This window comes from Rhea americana, unplaced genomic scaffold (genome assembly GCF_003343005.1).
Source record: "Rhea americana isolate MKP2758 unplaced genomic scaffold, rheAme1 scaffold_9, whole genome shotgun sequence".
Lineage (NCBI taxonomy): Eukaryota > Metazoa > Chordata > Aves > Rheiformes > Rheidae > Rhea > Rhea americana.
Window position 1 is genome coordinate 8396840 of NW_028187088.1, and position 12076 is coordinate 8408915.

The 12076-nt window shown below is 36.6% G+C and overlaps 1 protein-coding gene across 2 annotated transcripts in view; it reads left to right on the forward strand.

The window, feature by feature from the left end:
• The window catches only part of RESF1 (retroelement silencing factor 1), a 24387-nt gene extending 13393 nt beyond the window's left edge, over window positions 1–10994 (forward strand). The window contains exons 2-5 of one of the 2 annotated variants that reach the window (XM_085323976.1): window positions 426–510; window positions 1854–7555; window positions 8497–8571; window positions 9734–10994. In XM_085323976.1, coding sequence (XP_085180102.1) covers window positions 1894–7555; window positions 8497–8571; window positions 9734–9894 — 5898 coding nt within the window. In that variant the 5' untranslated portion in view covers window positions 426–510; window positions 1854–1893 and the 3' untranslated portion in view covers window positions 9895–10994. The remainder of the gene's footprint in view (window positions 1–425; window positions 511–1853; window positions 7556–8496; window positions 8572–9733) is intronic. The other variant, XM_085323977.1, reaches the window with a different exon arrangement.
• Window positions 10995–12076: the final 1082 nt, after the last annotated feature.

Genomic DNA, 12076 nt, shown 5'->3' on the forward strand with positions numbered 1-12076 from the left:
GCTCATTCTGATATTGATCTTCTCAAATGTTCTTCTAAGAGAACTACTTTCTACTGCTTATAACTTTATTTATATTTTGCTATATTAAGGTTATATATAGTGTTTTTACGTTGTGAATACAATTGCAAATTTAAAATTGTCTTAATCTAGCTAATAGTGATAAACTAAGCTTACGTTTCTCATCCGTACATTTTGATGATAGCAGCAAGAATTGAATTTTGCTCTTACCTGATTTGTTTAACTTTGGTAGACTAAGTTGTCTTTGCATATAGTCAACATTTTTTTTGTCTAGCAAACTACTAGCTGGTATTTTAGTCTTGTTTATACATTCCAGAAATATAATTTAGATGTTTGAATGTTTCAGATTGCTTCAGCAGCTACCTAAGTCAATGAGGTAATTATTTTATCCCCTGATTATTTTTCAGGAACTATCGAGTGTAACACTGGCAGTTGGAAATCCTTAGCTTGAATACAAAAGCCTGTCTTCTCATCTAAGAGTCATACATCATTGTAAGTATTGGTTCAGTGTTGTTGCTAAAATTGGATGATTTGTGCTGCTATTTTGTTGTTTTGGGTTTTGGGGGGTTTTCTTGTTTTTTACAGTTTCGTTTGTGACTTTATTTATTTATTTTTATTTTGTATTGATAGAATTTGAGAGTAGGGAAAGTAAAGAAGAGAGTGAAAGGTGATACAGCTATCTTTGAATGAATCTTGATAATAATACCTGAGCATTCAATGGAATGTTTTAACTTTGTGGCTCTTACAGGCTATATCTGGGTTGTGCTTCTAATACTGAGTTTGAAATCAGGAAACACTTAAAATCTATGAGAGCCTGTGAAAGAGCATCATGAACTTTGGGTGACCTGTGAGAAATTACCTGAAGCATTTTGTTTAGAAATTAAGTCCAGCACGATGTTCTTTTTGGCGTGTGTTTGCCTGTACTGAGAGGACCTTACCAAKATCAAAATAATATTCCTGCTTGTAGGTAGTCTTGTTGGTTTTATGCTTTCTGATTTGGAATCCTTGGCTTGAAGAAGCTGGCTCTAACAATTTTCAGAGGTAGCATTCTCATCTAGCTGGGCTTGCTAGTAATCAATGTCCTGGTCTAAACATGTGAATTATGGAATATAACACATCAAGAGGTAGAGGTCTGTAGCCTTGTCATCTCCTGAAGATGCACTCACTGCAATGGTAGAAACTGTGATGCTGTCTACATGCTTCATGCTTTTGGCCTCCTGAGTAACTTAATGCTATGTCACAAAGTTAGGCATGGTTTGCTCTGGTTACCTGTTGTTACAGACTCATGAGTCTCAGATTGGTAACTGCCCAAGTTTCAAGGAGGAGAAAATAACATGTAAAATAAAAATGAGCAAGAYATAGTACTATGAAAGATCTTTACTGAGCCAACATTCATTTTCTCCTTCCTTTTGTCATATTTCGTCGTATTTGGAGGCATACCTGCATTATATTCTGTAGGTGCTTATGCTTAGCACTTAAGCATTGCTTATTGTAACATCTTATATGTGAATACATTGTTCTTCCATCATTTGGGGATGAAAAGATAAACGTAGCAATCATTAAATTGAGAACCTGAATGATAATAGGATTAGCAGAATATTTTGAGAATTCTGTTATTCACTGGATAGTCAATAGAATTCCTTGTTGCCACTGAACTTCTTTGTGTTCTAATTTGCTCAACCTGACATTCACAACATTGATATCTGCAAGATGGGCCAATGAGTTTGCTGTTGTGTCTAGCAGTTCAAATTGAGCTGCTCTGTTAATAATGCACAATAAATTACTTGTCTGTAAGTGAAATAGGAAATAAATCTAAGCAAGACTTTATTTTTTAGAGTTTTGGTTTTGGACTGAAGAAAAAGAAATCTAGAAAAGATGGACTGGAATGTAGGACCACTCCAGAATACTGATGCACAGAATAACTTGCAAAGTCAAGAAGCGTGTTATACTCAGGTGCTTTCTAATGCACAGGCTTTTCCTCAAGCGAATGCATATTCTTCTGAGAATGTATGCAGTTATACTGGAAATAACCACATGATGTATCTGCCAACCAGCAATATAAATGTTGTCTTCACTCCTGTAAATGCTGAAGGATACAAAAATTCAGACCAGACCTTCTCAGGAGCATCTGTAGCTGGCAATGGATTTGCCATCTCAGAATATGCAGTTGATCGGTGTCCACCTTCCCATGTACCATTAGCAACAAGACCTCCTAATCAGGCGTCCCATGTGCAGATGCAGATAACTCAGAATCCGTGGCGAAACTCTAAGGCACATACATATTCTCGTAGGAAGTTAGCTCCCCTACTTTCTCAAATGAACTCTGGAAATAACGTACAGAACATACATCGAGAATCCCAGAACCAGTATCTCTCCACAAAYGGTTATACTGTGCAGCCGCAAGTATCACAGCTTAATTCGATGAGAACTACAATGTTATATCAAAGTAATCGTGAATGCATTAATGCTTCAAAGGCGGGGTGTCTGCCACCATATAACATGAATGGTTCTGCTTCTTCTCAAGGCATTCCAATACCCATCAATCAGTCATCYAGTCAGTATACACAGTCTCAGAATAATTCTTTGTCCTTTGGTACATCTGGACAACATGTCCAAACCCAAATGTATTATCCCAGTAATCAGTTTCAAGTTTCACACTCTCAGAGTCAAAATACTACTGTAAATGTACCGCTGCAACAATATGTACCAAGTCAGATGGGATCAGAAACTCATAATGGATGTTCTGCACCGTCTTTTTTGCCTGCCAGCTGTGATTCAAGAGCACAATCTTTGCTAGGTGTTCAACAGGCAGTACAAAATGTGTCTAATGGATATACCCTAAACCATCAGAAGCACCCATCAGATCAAAACAATGCTTCTTGTTTTAACAATACTCAGCAATACTGGCAGAAACAGCAGTCTGGAGAAGTCAGTGAAACAGTTAGCAATGTCTGTAATTTGAGTGGAAATGTGACAGCAAATCGGCCTTTTAATGAAATGTCTACGGCATCTACTGGAATTTCCAAAGAATTGTATAACACTGTGCAAGAAATAGAAACTGTTCCTTCTGTATCAGCTTCAAAGCCACCAAATGATACTGCTTCAGTTCAAGAAAACCAGACTACTAATTTAATGAATGTGCCTATTAATTCTCAAATGCCTTCACCAACAGGCAGTGGAATAAAAATTACAAAAGACAGACTAGCTTGGGAAGCTCATAAACTGCTTTCTATTAAAAAAAAATGTCTCCTACTTGAAAGGATGCTTCAGTATAAAAAAAGGCTCTTTGCAGCTTCAGAACATGACAAAAGTACTTCCACACTTACTCCATGTAATCAAAATACTCCCSCTAATTTTCTTCCCCACTTGCCCAATCAAAATGTAACACCTTCCATGTCTGAAACAGTGAGGACAGCGAGTCAGCAGCACCTGAGTTTTAACTCTTCTCCCATAGAAAGAAATGACAAAAGCATGACCAATGTTGACAACAGAGGCTTAGAGATAACTCAAAGTAATCATCAGATGGAGCATGGAAGCTTCTCATCAAACTCCCTTTCCATTTCCGCTCAGAGTAAACTCTCAGCTCAATTAAATAATCCTGTGAGAGCTCCCATCTTGGAACAAAAAGATGTGTCAGCCTTGACTTCTTCTCAAAAAACTTTGGCATCCTCTAACAATACTTCATGTTGTAGTCAAACTGATAACCCTTTCAAAAATGTAGGAAGGAACATACCAACTAAGCCTGGGAAGTCATCATTTCTTCAGTTTGTATTGAGCAGCACAAATATTTTGAAAGAGAAGAGAGCTGGTGCTACTGCAGATAAAATACTGACAAGTCTTCTTTGTAATGAAAAACCACTTGTAGATTTAACGGGCTCAGATGGAAGCTTATTGAAAGATGCGACTGAGAAGAGCGTAGAAAGTTTGAAAGGTGAGCAGGCATTTAAAGTTCACACAAACCCTCCTGTATCAGAAGCAGTGGGGTCTGATGAAACTAGTTTCCAGAATGAGGTAGGCCAGGAAAAAACACCRTTTACTGAAAATTCATGTTCTGAACAGAACAATTGTACTTACTCTGTGGAAGAGCTGACTGCATGCCTTGGCTTGTGGAGAAAACATGCTACAGAACCTGTGAATGTTCAAAATAGCCAATCAAACGAAAGCCTCACAGCAAATCCAATGTCTCTGTTACCTTACACTCAAAACGCAATGAGTAATAGAGAACAAAATAACGTTTCAGTTGGTACCAATGAAACAGTGTTGCCTTTAACAACTCTTTCTGTAGGACAAAAACATGATATGTTGTGTTCCAATTTGATTAAAAGTTTTGAACTCCAAGTTGCAGTTGTCTCTCCCTTAGTACTTTCTAAACAGAAAACACGGAATGAAGAGACAGACAAGTTTCCAACATCTGCAGGTACAACCTATCCAGTGATTGAAGCAGGAAGCATATGTAGCTTGCAAGAAGAAGGGAAAAATGTTTTAACTGTGGTAAATACTGATAAAGGAACAAAAGAAACTGTTCCTTCATCACCTGATGACTGTGTTCTAATAGAGGAAGTGGACTTAGATTTGCAACAGACCAAATCAGCTGATGGAAATGGAATAGTTCAAAGCAGTGTGAATGCAAGTGATGCATGTGATAAAAAACAAAGGCAAGTTAGCAAATCAGTGCAAGATGCCAGAGAAAATTTGCARTTTGGGTTACCAGATGAGGCTTCTGTTCCTGAACTGGGTGTGAATTCTAGTCAAATCTTTCAAAAAGATAAAACAGACCATAAAGACAAGCAAGCTGTGTTACAGCCAGGAAGTACTTCTACAACAGTGTTGGAAGATGTATTTCATATTTCTAGTGTATGTTCTCTTGTTGAAGGTGATACATTTTATAATCCACAAATAGCAAGTATGTTCAGCTCAGCCCCTGTGACAAATACATTAAGTTGTGGTAGCTCATTAGCAGATAATGCATCTGACCCAAAACAAAATGAGCAACACCTGGACTTGTGTAAAGATGAACAGGAATTGAGAGAGAATGTTCTCCAAGGTGAGGGCTTTCTGCAGACGGCATTGGAAGACTTGTCAGGCTGCATGAGTAAAGCAGATAAGATTTTGGATGATATCACAATTAGCAGTTCTGAGAAAGCAAGCAGTGGAAATTCTCCTAAAACACTTTCTACCTCAGAACAAAAAATATCAGTAAATGCATCTTACAAGCATCCTGAAAACGATTTGGAAATTCTTGCTAGCATAAACCAGGAGTTAACTCAAAACTCACAAGGTCCATCAACTGGTGTAACTGCTGAAACAAACATGTTCACTGTTACAAGAGACAGCAGTAAACAAGGTGACACATACAGTAAAAATAGTACAGATGAGGAGACAAACCTTTTTGGAGGAGAACCTGTTAAATGTCTAAACAGTCAGCTGACTGAACTTGTGGAAGAGTTTCCATATGGCATTGAAGGTGCTGATATGCTAACAAAAGATCCAGCACAAAGTGATTTTGTGGCTGAATGGACAGAGAATCAACCTCAGAAGGAGACGCAAACTTGTAACCAAAATTCTGATCCAGTAGATCAGATACAAATTACACTCTTAAGGTCTGAACAGACGCAAGATGCAAAAGATCCAGCACAAAGTGATTTTGTGGCTGAACGGACAGAGAATCAACCTCAGAAAGAGACTCAAACTTGTAACCCAAATTCTGATCCAGTAGATCAGATAAAAATTCCACTCTTAACGTCTGAACAGATGCAAGAACTGTTTCCTGAACCCAACCAGCATTCATATAGTGAAAGCCATAAAGCAACAAGTCAACAGGCAGAAAAAGATTCAAGTGAGAAAGAGAACCTTGAAAGCAATATGCAATCTGATCAGAGCCTATGCGAAGAGAAAGAAAAAACAGAAAAAAACTCTAGAAGAGAGAAAAAAACTTATTGTTGTTTAATGGGTTGGTTATCTGTAGAGTATGCAGTGCCACAATGCTCCTGTGAATCTAGAGTATCTGATTCTGAGAAAAATCATAGTGATCATCAAATTTCAGAATTTGAAAATGCTAGTTCTAAAGAGAGAGAGGAAAGCAATATTAAATCTGTTTCTAAAACAAAGATGAACAGCACAGTGGAAAACCTGCCAACTGAAAAATTTCAGAACAATGTTGGCAAAAATAAGAAAGATTACACCTCTGTAATGAACAAAGAAGCTAGGACAAAGGTGAATAATGAATATAAGCCTCTTGCAACGCAACAGGAAAAAATCAAACCACTTAATTTGTCTGAAAAAAAAGACTCTGATAAATTGAGAAGAAGCAACTGGAAAGAAGAATTGCAAATCTATAGAAGAATCCCTTCATTAGGGAAAGAATTTCATTCTGCCGAGAAAGATTATCAGAGTGTCTCCAAAGAGGAACTGTTGTCAGGAAAAGCTGGTTGTATGGATGCAGACAATATGATGTTGCCTAAAAAGAAAGACAGAGTTTTCAAGGTGGAGTCCCTTTCAAAAGATAAAACTGAAATAAATTTGGCTGTGAAACCCAAGTCAGACATTTGCAAATTTAAAAACTCAGAAATTGTTGAAATTAAGCAGTCTGAAGTCTATGAAGGGCATGAAAATAAAACCTGTGAAGAGAATTTGTGTGAAGAACAGAGCCGTAGGAAACAAAAGGATGTACTTGGAAAAGAGGTAGGAGGTGATATCAGAGGGAAAGTAAAATTATCAGCAGAAAAAAAACATAAAAAGTTGAACAGTTGTCGTACTGATGCTATTAAGTTCCCAAATTTTGGCAATATAGACTTGAAGTCAAGAAGCCATAAGTATTCTCAGCATAAATCTGTAAAAACTCTTCCTTCACAGGAGAGTTCATACAAACGGAAGAGGAAAGAAAATATGATTGGAAATAGAGACGCTAAGAAGACAAAGTTGGAAGATGAAAGACTAAAACAGTCTGAAACAAAGAATTCCAAGCAGCTTTTGCATAATCACATGATAAATACTGACAAGACAAGAAAATCAAATGGAGAAAATGGCTGGAAACGTAAGAGCTCATTAACAGATCACTCTGTCCTTAAACTACAGAAAAAAAGGGGTCGATCTTCTACCATCTCTAAAAACTACTTTTCTAACAAAGAGAGACATCTCGATGGTCAGAATAAAGACAAGTCTTCTGAGAAAATGTTTTCTGATAAAAACCTGCTATTTTTAAATAGAAGAAATAACAAATTAAAAATGTGCCTTCAAAAGGAACCGAAAAAACACTACCTGAACAGAGTTGCATTTAAACGTACTGCCCAGGAAAGCATATATCTGACCAAATTAGAAACATCACCTGTCAGACCTGTGTGGCACATGAAGCCTAAAGTGTCACAGAATAGCTCAGATGAGAAAAGAGAGGCTTCTCTCTCAGAAGATGAGAAATCACACAAACTGCAAGTACTTGAATTTAAACTATGTCCAGAGATACTATTCAGAAATCCAGCCACTGAAGAAGAAAGCTCAGCTCCAAAGAATATCCTGGAAAGAAATAAATCTGTTGTGGCAGGTATGATGTATATATAATTTCCCTTCCACTTTCAAAACAGTGCAGGCACTGAGTAGTTCAGAGTAGGCTGAGAGTCCTGAATTTAAGTTGAATAGTGATATGCAAAACCAATAGTCATTTGCCAATGTTTTTATCTAACTTGATTATTAATGTTTCCCTACTTTATTAAGAAATCAATGCAAGTAAAAAAGTAAATATTTCTTTTTGTGTTAATGTTATACAAAACTACAGCCAATGAAAATGTGGGGCTGTAGAAGTTGAAGGTTGAAGTTGAGTATCTTTCTTATTCTAGCTTTGTGTTAAGCTAAGAAGAATGCAATTTCCTTCAACTTTTGTTTTATTCATTTTTCTTAGATTTTATAGAATAAAGTTAGGGTAGTTTAGAATACTAGTCTCAAGTAACTTTACAAGAAGACTTTCAACCTACTTGTAGAAGATAACTTGGCTTGCTTCTGTTGAGCAGATGCCTTTGGCATTGTTACTGAAGGTGATCTGATTTATATTCAGTATTAGCCTGGTTATGTGTAGATCTCACTGGGTAGACAGAGGAGGGAGAGATCTTTTGAGGTATTAAAGAAGGGAGAGGGCTTGGCCAAATGTCTTGTGCACTCCTTTCTAACTGTTGCAGCACTTTCTTAGTCTGTCGTAACATTTGTCATCTTTGCTTAAAGCCTTCCTTTTCCTCCTCTTCTCCCTCTCCCCTATCTTTAGATGTTTTAACAGGTTCACTGTGAAGCATATAGATAACATGAGCTATTTGATTTAAAATAAAAGAAATCTTAAACTGAGCATACAAACCTTTGCCGTCCTCTGCATACCCAGCGAAGACTTCCTCTTGTATATGCTAATATATATGTTAATATTTAYGCTAAATAGAGACTAATGCTTGTGCTAAAGGAACCTCCAAAAAAAACAATGAAATTTTTAAATTTTATTTTTAGGTGTCAAGAGTAAAAAAGAAGATTGGTTAAAATATAATCCAGTGAAGCAAAGAAAGCTGGAAGGGGCCTGTACAGGTGAAATGACTTGTGATTATCCGTTTCCAAATAAAAGTTAAATATTCTTTGCTTGGTTTTAAGTGTTCCTTTATACCAGCAAATTTTAAGAAATATTTCAATTCATTCTTTACTAGTTCTTCTGTCCAAATGGACACTATCCACTACACATATGTGGATTTCAAAGATTTGTGGAGACTTTTATTACCATAAGAATGTATTCATATGTTTTCCTGCATACAYATGTGCAGTTGAATCAAAGGTAGTACTGAAAACCGGATTTGACTGAAAGTTAAAAATGTAGGCAAAACCCAGGCTTGTTACTTTCTACTTTAAAATGTAGGAAGTGTGAGTCTTAGTGTGAGCGTATAAAAACAAAGTAATTTTTATTTGACTTTGTCAGTATGTTGACACTATCTGCTTGTGCACCCATGCTCACAGGTATTGGGACACGTGTCCCAGTAGTCTGGACAGAATTACTTATATATGATGTGGAGGAAAAGCAGTGCCAGCTACTGCATCCCCTGGGTTCCTCTTGATTGGCAATGACAGATTGATTTTGGACAGTTCTTTTATACCSTTTAAGGTCAACAGTTACTATGAGACTACACCTCAGTCTTGCTCCTTTGATCCTTTATAGATTGTGGGCAAGGTTGCAGCCCGTTGTCTTTGTTTCTTTGCTTAAGCATCTTTCTAACCATAGTCTGTTTTCTTGTTGGACTAACAGTGAGATAAGGTGCACTCAGCGTACTGTAACCTTGCTGCCCTCCTGTTGTTACCAGAGTGCAGGTCTTCTGCCGGCCGGCAAGTCTGTGCTGTGGCCTTGATGCAAGCAAACATTTTTCAGTGTTTTCCAGTCTTTTATTGCTGTTAAATGCATCCTTCACTATCAGTGTCTGCCACTCTTTAAACTCTTTGTTTCTTCTATTAATTTGACAGGTGTGTATTTCTATTTATGCCTTTCTTAATGTCCTTTGGAAAGCTCTTACACAAAGACCTGGCATTTACCATTTAGGGCTTTAAAGACGCAGCTGCATTTAAATTTGATGTGATTGGTGGTTTAGTGAGTTTGTGGCATTCTTTYTGATAATGGGGTGGGCCTTAAATATCACAAGGATAAGCACTAGAATCATAAGGAACTTCCAGACATTTGGATTAACCTGCTGCTTTATCTGTCTTTCAGTTGAGGACAGTATTCCACTTGATACAGCTATACAAATCCTGGAAGGAGATGGTGAGGCTCTTCACATTCCAGTCAAAGACTCAAAAGAGATGTTTCAGACTTACAGGAAAATGTATCTGGAAAAAAGATGCAAAAGCGTAGATAGCATTCCTGTGTCATAGGTCTCTCTTGGTATCACTGGAAAAAACCTGCCAATACCAAACTATATTTTTTTCTATTTGCTTCGTATTTGTCAGTGGTTGTAAAAATTCTGTGTATGTGTGTGTTCCTTTATGTTGGCAGTATATTTTTCTCTCYGAGCCTCATATTTGTGAATGACTGGAATTTCACTTATACGTCCTGTATTTGTTGCACAAATAGGGTTTGGTGCTGAAAACGTTACTGTCAAATGTATTATCCCTTTTTGGCATATTTGAATTTCCTTTTTTTTTTTTTTTTATACAGGAGTTAGTTGACTCTTAAAAAAGAAAAAGAAAAAAGAAAAGCAAAAACTGCAAACAAACCTCAAACTCATTTAGATTGTAATAGTCTTTTTCTTTCTTGATTCTGGCAAGCTTCTACATGTGATGCTTTCCATTGCTGGCAGTGGAAAAATATTCCTCGTGAAAGGGATTGCAGTGGATTTCCAAGCATTACACCTTTCTTTTTCCACTTAGAGTAGTCTGATTGTCGTACTTCTACCATGGCTACTTTTTTTTTTTTTTTAAACTTAGCGTACAAAAATAAAACCCTAAAATTAAGCATATAGGCCAGGGGATACCATGAAGTATTCATGCTGCTACCTAGTTTTATTGCATTTTTTTTCATAAAGATTGCGGAAATTCAATTCTGAATTCTTCATCTGAACACAATGCTGTTGACTGATGCCTAGCCGAAAAGTTTTCTTCCCTTGTTTTTCGTCTGTCTCTCAACTTTCTTTGCATTTGAAAGAAAAGCACAATTGTTCAGGTCAAGGGAGACTGAATTCAGTTTTGTCTAAATTATGTTGCTCACTTTAACCAGGCTGTAATTAATTTCTTTGTTTATAAACTGTGTTAGCTAATATTTGACTACACGTTCACTGTGACGTAAGAGTTATATTTGTTGCTGGATTTCTTTTAAGTGCCTTTTCATTATTGTTCAGAATTTTGGATTGAATCATATTTTTTCACAATTGTGGTATTGATTCTTTTTATCTGTTTAAACCTTTATACTGAAAGTAAAAATTGTAGATATTTCATTGACTGATTTTTATACCTGAAATAAACTTTTAAGGGCTGTGCCTTGTATTTTTTTTTAAGTATAAAAAGTAACTAGTTGTTTATTGCAGTTGGTTAAATAGAGATTGAAGATATTCCTATAGATGAAAAGTTGTTTTAAAATAATTAAATGATATATCTTCTTGCTTAAAAGGTTTCCTAGATAAAACAGAGAACAGGACTTGAGTCCAAGCTTTTGTCAATGAGCTTGTAACAGCATGTAGTTATTACTTCTAAAATCATATCAGGAATGTTTTTCTCTTCAGCATCTTTTGTTTCTGCTTTGACTTGGAGTTGTAAATTGGTGAATTAGCATCAGAGTTCAAAAAGCTTCAGTACTACTCCATTCCTAAAGAGGCATGCTTGTGGGAATCTTGGATGTAATTACCCAATGGGACCATAATATTTATAATTCAGCATACTGATCTGGGAAATTATAAACTAGCTTTTTTTAAAAAAGCAAAAACAATTTTGCTTGCATCATGCAAATACATCATGTGTATGTTCTTTTTTAAAAACTAGGGACTGTTTGGGTGGTATTTAACTCTCCACGTGTCTGGCAAGTAAGAAGTCCTGATAACTTGCAGACTTCTGGGTTAGTACCCAATTATTAGTTGGTGAGGAATGTTGCCACTGGAGAATTATTTTATACCAGTGTTGGCAACTAAGAAGGCTTTATTTTCCATTTCAATTTTTGGGGGGAGTTTAGTCTGCCTGAATTAAAGAAGATTCATTGTAGTCTTAGTGCACTCTGTGCAAACAATGTAATTCCTGTTGAGAATTTCATTTGAAGTTTTGTTCTGCTTAATGATATACGAACCTGAATTAAATGGCTAAATGGAGCCTTTTCAATAGGAAATTATTCCATCCATTGGCCCATGACAATTGTGTCCTAATTGTATCTAAAAAGGTAAATATCTGCAGAAGTCTGCAAATACTCCTGCTCCCTATGCTTCTGACTGAGATTATGATGCTACAGCTGGCCCTTGGCGAGACACCTGCATCCATCTAGATGTGGCTATTGGGAAGAAACACAAGTTAGTAGTCTGGCCTCGCAGCAGTAAAGGCCCACTGTGTACTGGGTGGTAATGACAAGAAAGTAGGC